Source organism: Merops nubicus, unplaced genomic scaffold (genome assembly GCF_000691845.1).
Source record: "Merops nubicus isolate BGI_N331 unplaced genomic scaffold, ASM69184v1 scaffold30471, whole genome shotgun sequence".
Taxonomy (NCBI): domain Eukaryota; kingdom Metazoa; phylum Chordata; class Aves; order Coraciiformes; family Meropidae; genus Merops; species Merops nubicus.
Genome location: NW_008590833.1, coordinates 3,573 through 12,117, shown reverse-complemented (window position 1 = coordinate 12,117; position 8,545 = coordinate 3,573). Strand labels below are relative to the sequence as shown.

At 44.0% G+C, this 8,545-nt stretch overlaps 1 protein-coding gene across 5 annotated transcripts in view; it reads right to left on the bottom strand.

Moving 5' to 3' along the window:
* Positions 1 to 3,647: 3,647 nt before the first annotated feature.
* The window catches only part of ANP32E (acidic (leucine-rich) nuclear phosphoprotein 32 family, member E), a 7,428-nt gene continuing 2,530 nt past the window's right edge, over positions 3,648 to 8,545 (bottom strand). For 2 of the 5 annotated variants that reach the window (XM_008950080.1, XM_008950084.1), the window contains 3 exons: positions 7,345 to 7,502; positions 5,748 to 5,802; positions 3,648 to 3,715 (listed from right to left, as the gene is read on the bottom strand). In XM_008950080.1, the coding sequence (XP_008948328.1) occupies positions 3,648 to 3,715; positions 5,748 to 5,802; positions 7,345 to 7,502 (281 nt within the window). The remainder of the gene's footprint in view (positions 3,716 to 5,747; positions 5,803 to 7,344; positions 7,503 to 8,545) is intronic. The other 3 variants (XM_008950082.1, XM_008950083.1, XM_008950081.1) reach the window with 3 other exon arrangements.

The window sequence follows — 8,545 nt, the reverse complement described above, 5'->3', positions numbered from 1 at the left end:
GGAAGCGCAGAGGCTGCCAGGCTGCAGCGGGGAGAAGGGTGGTGTGTGACGGGTCAGGACAAGCCGTTCGCCTCCACCAGAACCAGCTCAGGAGCTCTTGAGCCCACACCTCGAGTTTTTCTTGATTTTTGAAGGTGTGCCCACGCAGCGCCGAATCTCCTCTTGTCACCTTTGCCGTACATGCACCAGAATGGAGGAGCCTGGTTTTACTAAACATAAACCCAGCAGTAGCCCCAGAAGATAGACTAAACTTCTGTTAAAAACCACCCTAAAGCTCACGTTCTCCCTTTGTGGGCAAAAGGTGTGTAGGGCTTGAGCAGCCAATACAGGGCTTTGGTTGGAAAGGTAATTCCACCCCACACTTAGAAAAATAAATCCCAGAAAACCACCACCCATTTCTTGGCTAATCGTTCATCTAGTAGAAGAAAAGCCTGTTTAGTTTCTAGCTTTCTCAAGTGCATCCAGGGGATTTTTGCCAGGAATGCTGGACTAATCCCAAAATAAAAACAATGCTGTATCTGGCTGTATATGACAAGAAGCAGCTTTTCAACATTGTTTTTGAGTGAGGAGTAACTCACACAGACTGAGATAAGTGCTTTGGAAGGACACCCATTTCTACACTAAATTCATCTGGAAACAGTTGAAGGGAACTATCCAGACACCACTGTGGGTTTTCCACAGCATCAGTCTGACAACGTGACCAAGAACTTACAAAGTCTGAGAAAAATACACAGAAGATACACACCAAAGATATACAGGTCTGCAGGTTTCTCCATAATGAAAAGGTAACGGGGAAGAACAAATGACCTCTTGCTCTGTTCCTTAAGAAATCCCACATTCTCCACAGCTCTATGTACTAAAAGAAGTAATCCAATACAATAGTCTCAATTTATTTGAAATAATTCGGTTTGAAAACTTCTTTAATTTAAAATTTACAGCACAAGTGGGGAGGAAAGATGTTTTGTTACAACTAAAAATTATCAGAAGAGTGCTGCAGGGTTGTTTTCTTTAATTTAACACTGTCATGGCTTTATTCAAAACACAGTTGCACAAAATCAGTTACTCCAAAGTTTAAGGAAAGAGTTTTGATAAGGAACCGAAACACACTATATACATACTGCCATACAAAGAGCATTAAAATAGGACAAAACCTCTACAAAATATAAAACCCACCCTTACATATTTGCATGAAAAGACCACCCACCAAGCAAAAAAGTTTCAAAAGTTAATCTGGAGGCTCTGTATTACTGATTTTTTTTTATTTTTTTCCCTAAAAAAAACGCTATGCTGTCGAGTTGCATGCCAAGCTGACAAGAGAGGAAACTCTACTTAGATGGTGACAGGGAGGAAAGGACAAGAGTTACTTGGGGAGTTAGGTTTTGTGGGAGGCTCAGATTTTCAGATGTAAGGGCTGATGCACCAACCCTGCAAGTTGTTTTTTAGGAAGCGTTAAGTCTGCGTTATCTTGGGGAAGATCTAACCCCAGAGTTTACTCTGCTTTGTCCAATTAGCTCCACGCCACAATTGGACTCAAACCAAGACCGGTATGCAAATGATTTTAACCCATCCAAATAAAGGGTTTTTCCCCCATTTCAAACTCGTTTTATATGCATCAGGTGAAGGAGGACCCTGACAGTGAGGTACTTTACTGTACACGCATATAAATAAGAGGCTTCAATCAGAGACTAAAACTAAGCAAAAAAAAGATGGGGGAAGAAAAAAAAAAAGACACTTTTCTACCTCAAAGCTGAGCACAAAGCAAGTGCCTTGAACACAGAGCCTCCACGACACGATAGGATGTGCACTTACCTAAGGTTCTAGTCATTCAGTATTCATACACAAAACACAGGAACTCCAGGTTGTGGTTGCAAATGTAGTTTTACCACTATTTTTCTAGTGTCTTTACAGAGAATTCATTTAAAAAAAAACCAAAAACAAACAGAAAATGCAAACCCTGTTCAGAGTTGGTTCATTTCCAAGCCTGACGAGTCTCATCCCGATGCCGTTAATGGCTGGCGATGCTTCACAGCTATATGAGAAATTATGATTTAAGGCTCTATTTGAGGGGGGAAAAAAAAACCCAAAACAGCCACACGCACGAGAAATTGGGCTTTGCAGAACTTCAACCCTGCAGTATCTAAACTTAAGAGCTGGAAGTCACGTTTCAAGTCTGCTAGTGTGTGAAATACCTATTAAATATTTACAGGTAACCGATCCGTGGGCGACTGACTCTTCCTCAGGTCCTGGACATCTCCCTCTCCCCCACCCTTGGGTGTCTCCCCCAGTTTCATGGCAGCTATTGTCAGCCAAGACAGATATAAAAATAAGTCTCTTGAATAAAGCTGTGTGTGATATTTGGTTCAGTACCTACGTGAAACAATGGAAGTTAGTTTTATATCGCTACTGGTTTCATTCCAATTTGTGACTGAAGAGGAATTAATCCAATCTTGTTTCAGTGGCTCAAACAGAAAACATCAATCTGTTGGGGCAGAATTATTACAACCTGTTGGTCACAACCAGGCTGCTAGAAAAGAAAAAAAAAACTAATCTGCACACCTCCTATGGTGGCCACCGACTACAGCAACTTTCTGCAGCCATTCAGTATAAAAAAACCCCTAAACTATCACCTAGTCTGGAACGTTTTGCCTACAACCAGATTTAAAAAGCTTCAAAGGTGACCTGTGAAGAAAGGTTACCTCACCTTCATCTCTACCCCTTCAATGAGTCTATAAAAGTGGGGGGATTGGTTAAAAAAAAACCACCAAATGTGCCTGAAGGAGTTACCCGTTAATGCCTGCATTAGAAATGCATCTATTTTATAGCCAAACACCATGATTGCTGCACAGTTCCCCAAAAATAACAATGCAGGAGCAAAGTGAGTGGAAGTTTAACAAAGACTTCTAGAAAAATGGTTTGAAACAGATTATTTGCTTTTGTTAATACAGTGCTATGCGTTCTGACAAAAACTCACAGATTACAGCTTGCCAAAATACGGTCTTGAAGGTATCTAGTGAACACTGAACAAGCAGGAAAAAAAAGGAACCTTCCAAAACCCACTCAGGCTTTACAACGTAACACACAAAATGGGACAGAAGACTTCAAAAAAATGTTACAGGAGTCACTTGAAAAGCTGAGATAAAGTTGTGATCTCGTTATTGATTTCAAATGGAATCCCTGGTAAACTCAGGATCCAAGTCAACTCCTTTAAAAGAGACTGGAATTTGTTTTGAGTTCAGCGTTGAAGTATAAAAACCTGAAAATCTTGAAGGAAATTCACACTATTAAACCCACGGGAAAGGGGTGGTTTAACTCCGGGCTGACAGTGACCAACACAGCAAGCCTGTATAAAATTAAAAGAGCTCCAAAGAAAAAGTCTAAAAGGGGGGAAAAGAAAAAAAACAAACCTCGACAATGGCTTCAGTGATTATAGGGTTGAAAACTGGTTTCTACATATAGATCACTAACAGGCTATTAGATCTTATTTGGAATGATAAAAAGGGCAAGAATAGTAAAACCACACTTCTCCTATAAAAAGTTAACATACTCTCCTCTGCAGGGACATCTATGGTACATGGAGACAGAGCTGCATAATCACTATTGCGGATTCCGAAACCGAGGAGTCTGGTCCTACTGCTGTCTAGAGCAAATTAATCCTCCTCTTCCTCGCCTTCATCTTCGGGGTCTCGTTTCCTCTTCTCCCCTCGGACGCCTTCTGCTGAGGGAAAGCGGCAGGACACAGCTCAGACACCGTCCTGGGAATGTCAGACGTGCAGAGGAAGGGCCCTGGAAGGCTGTTTGCCATCGAGGCGATCGCTGCTGTGCCCTCTCTGCAGCTCACAGCTCTCAAAGAAACCTTTCACATCACTCCCCACACCTCACACGGGCCATGTTAAGCCAAGTTCAAGCTAAACCCATCATGTTCCATACAGATGTTACTGATATGATGTAGATTTATAAAAAAACCCCTTTGTCTGCATGGATCTGAGAACTAAAAAGGAAATTTTAACCTTTTAAACGCCATTTTTTCTACCTCCCTAACTAACTTTAGTTCTGACGTTGCCCACACCCTGCCCTCAACCCAGGGGTTTCTGGAGGTACCAAGTGAAACGCTCCCACTCCCCCTCTGCCACCAAACCCAGGACACCTCTGAGCTCCTCCTCAGGAGCAGCCTCAACCCGTGGACTGTGCGCTCTTGTGGTGAAACCATGAAATGCAATTTGGCCAAATCTGAAGGATTTCTTCTCCAGCAATTGTTTCCTGGCTAACTGACCGTCCTGACCACGGGGCTTTGTTCTCTGAAGAGATTTGAAGGCTGTATTTGTAAAAATTGCAGGGTTTTTTTCCAAGCAGAAGATGCCTCTCCAAGAAGGAAACCATTAAGCCAAGTGTAGGGACAAGGTGGGAACTCGTCTGGTGAGAAATTCCTGAATTTGCCTACACTCTCCCCAGACTCCAGGGCGGAGAGATTAACACCAAACTTGGCTGCTAGGGACTGTTTAAGGATTCGGGCAGAGTTCCTAACCACCAGAAAAAAGTGAACTCCTGGGAGAGCCTCATCCAGAGAAACCTTGTACTGCTAATTTAAAGATGAAAGGTGGATGATTTTCTTTTTCCAGGGACTTCAGCAGCCATGGAGGCAGTAACAGGGAACTCCTGCCCAGTGTCTTATCTCACCACATGGAACACAGAGATGCATCCAGCCAAGCCACCCACAGACCACAGCATGCCAAGATCTGCACAAGAGTCAAGAACAAGCCCCTGGGCCTGTCGAGCAGCCTCAGTCCCAGTGGTGCAGAACACAGCAGGGCATCGAACACGAGGCTGGTCCCCACCCCAACAGCCTGAAAACCTCAACTGAGGGGCAAACAAACCCATGAGCAATGGGTTTGCCCTGTTTAACTTCTTGCAGGTCCTTTTTAAACTACCAAAAGATAAAATAAAAAGCTGTTTTGTGAAAAAATACTCCAATAACTTCTTGCAAGCAGAACTTTATGTTCTGTGAAACGCCAAAGAAGAGCATCCACCTGCCACACCACGTTTTCCACACCCTCCATGTGCTGAACCTTCTTCAAGCAGAAGGAACCAGACACCAGTTTGGGTTTTTTTTGGCAACCTTTTGACTATTATCCATGTCTGACACCAAAGCAGTAACTGATGAAATTTAGAAGTTACAACTATTGATTAAAAGACTAGATAGAAAATAAAACCCCCATGGTTTCAGTGACCAGCTGAGCTGTTAAGATAGGACACAGGGTCGAGTCTTCCTCCAGGAGCTGCCTCTGCAGTGGGAAGGTTACTGGAGAAGCCACTTTCAGCTTGATAAAGGGCAAAGACACAGCAGCTACTGCTGCTTCCACCAGCAGAGCCTCTGGAGCACGGGCCAAGGTGTTTGACAGGTATGGAAACAACATCTGCAAGGGGCACAGGAGGGTCCTGCTCCTCCCTGGGCTGCAACATTTACATTTCTGAACGTGTAGGAGAGGAACCATCTTTCATTTTAGAAAACTGCTTCAGAGAGAGACCTGAAGCCTGTTGTTTGTGCCTTTATTTTACAAGTATGCAGCCAAAAAATATCAAATACTGCACAGCTGCTTTACTACCTGCTCAAGCTCCTGCTTAAACCCATCCTAAAATACTTCACATTCCCCCAGCTACAGGCCAAAGAGGGATTCACATCCCCAACTAGCAATGTGACAGGATTATAATCATTTGATTTATTCAAAACTTTAAAACTTGAGAGAACTTACCTTCCTCCTCCTCATCACCTCCTTCCTCAACATAATCATCATCATCATCTTCATCCTTTAGGAAAAATAATGGTGAAATAAACAGCAATTGAAAAATATTTCAGTTTTGCTAATAAATCCTGAGCAGGAATTCAGAAAAACCCCACTCTTCACATTTCACACTTCAGTTTTGTTACTGGACACCTGTACCAGGACAGGCACCAGGAGGGACCCTGGTACATTTATCAGGCCCAGAATTCTCAGATCTTTGTTTTTCCCACTTAGCTTTACCTTACAGCAGCTCAAGAGTAACTTATTGCCAAATTAACTAAGAACCCACGACAGAAAATGGAGATGCCAACAGCTTTGGTTTGCCTTGGGACCCCATTAAAGGACAAGGAGAAGAAGAAAGCAGAACTCTTCACAAAATTATTGTTCCTATGTTAAATGAATCAAGTTTTTGGTTTTTTTTTAGTGGGTTGTTTGGTTTTGACCCCCTCTGGATTAATTCACTACAATTAGAAGGGGAGAGGATCTCATTTCTGAAAACACAGGGAGAACTCCCAGAGTGGAACTCCTCCAAAACCTCACACACTTCACCCCAACCAGCCCCTGCTCTTGACCTCAAACACCAAACTCAAGCTCAGGGTCTGGTTCTGCTGCCGGGAATGGGCAGGGTGCTGAGCTCCCCTCACAGCACCACAGCTCTGTGGGAATTCTGAGCACATCCACGTGCCAACCACCACACACCAGTCCCTCCTGATTCACTCCAAATTAATTCCACTTCCCAAAGATCTACATCTAAGGCCTGGCTTCAAAACACCTTTAGTTATTGAGTTTTAGCTCCATCAACTGTGTTCCAGCCCTCACCTCCTCAGAGGATTAAAGCAACAACCACCTTACAAGCAAGCACTGGCTGCAAGAACAAAATGACAAACTCCACAGAATTTTGTTGAAGGTTTCCTGCACACCCCAGTGAAATGCAGCTGATGGAGGGAAACGCTCATCCAGAGCAGCAGCACTGGCAGGGATGTCCACAGGGGTTCAGTGTGTGAGCTGCCTGCACAGACCTGCACACAAAATCCACCCCAGGCACCCTGAAACCCCTGTAGCTGTCTGGGGAGGGAACAGAGTCAGGACTCTGGGGTTTTATCTCTAGCCAGTAATCATCCAGTTATCAGGGCCAGTTTATATCTGCTCATAACCTTGGAAAATGGGTCTATTTTCTTATTCTAATACCCCTCCCCTGGCTTTTCAGCACAGTACTCCCCAAAAGATCCTGTGGGCTATTCCCACAGCTCTTCCCAGCACCACTAACAACATTTTTAAGTGAGCACACAGTCAAAAACCAGCATTTATTACAGCAAAACCCCACGGGCTTTTCCTTTGCTTCATTTTACTTGAAGTACTCACAACTTGTGGCTGCTTCCTTCTCTTCTTTTGCAAGGCCAGTGTGTGGTGGTTTTTTTTTTTTGTTTCCCACAAGAAATTCATTTATCCTACTTATTTATTGCTATTCTGACAGTTGAACTGTGCTCACATGCTCCACATGAACACAGCTGTCTGCAGGAACTTTTTCTTCATTTCTTGGACTGGGTGGAATTCACACAAACTTTACCTGAATTTCTTCTTTCATCAGGTATGAAAGACCAACTTCCTCCTCCTCTTCCCCTTCACCCAAATCAGAACCCCCAGCATCTTCATCATCTTCCTCTTCATACTCTCCTGGAGGACCAGCTTCGTGCTCGTCTTCATCATCATCATCTTCATCTCCTTCTGAAATGAAGAACACACCCACCTGCCTCGTGACCTCCTCTTTACACAAGTCTGTATACACCAGGCCAAGCTCATTGTAGCTTTTGTCCAGCAGGGTTTTGGGTTTGGTTTGTTTGGTTTTTAATGCAGGCAAGCATGATTTTAATGAAGTTTATAATTTTTTTCCCCTAAGAAAGGCTACCAATGTTTTTCCATCACAACCTTCGGGCAGAATCCTGGACAGCTGAAGCAGGAGTGGATGCAAATTCCTGCAAGGGAGCTGAAAATTCAGTCTGTGGAAGGGACTAAGAGGCTCCTCTGTAGAATTAAGCCCTAAAATATTTCAAGGCAAAACCACCTTTACAGCAGACGTGCATCTGTTACTTCATCACTCCCCAGCAGCTATGGAACACCTCCAGTTCCAAAGAGACAACCCCTCACCCCAGTTCTACATCTGGAGTGCATCATCACTTCCAGTTTCACACAAGAAACAAGGTGATTGAACACTTCATTTTTGAGTTAATGACCTATTAATCTAGCTTCAAGTCCCAGCTTTATTTTCACATTCCAAGTATCACTTCTTGGGCTTTCAGTGAGTTCTTGTGAAGTTCTTTTAAACTTTGCCATGTCCAAGGACCCACCAGCAGCCCCTCGACAGCCACAGCCCAGCAGCAGCTCCCAGCCAGTGATTTAAGGCACCAAGGAGTCACTGAGAAACCTCCATCACCCACAGGTACAGCCCAAACCTTTGGGGAGGTCAGATCAAAAGGAACTAGGCACGTTTTTTGAACAAAAAGCTGTATTATCGCACCAAGGAGTCACTGAGAAACCTCCACCACCCACAGGTACAGCCCAAATCTTTGGGGAGGTCAGATTAAAAGGAACTAAGCATGTTTTTTGAACAAAAAGCTCTATTATCAAATAATTTGTGTTGGAAGAGACCTTTAAGAGCATTGAGTCCAGATGTTGCCCCCAGCACGGCCAGGTCCCCACTGCCCCGTGTCCCTCACCCCACATCTCCACAGCTTGGGAACCCCTCCAGGGGTGGGGACTCCACCACTGCC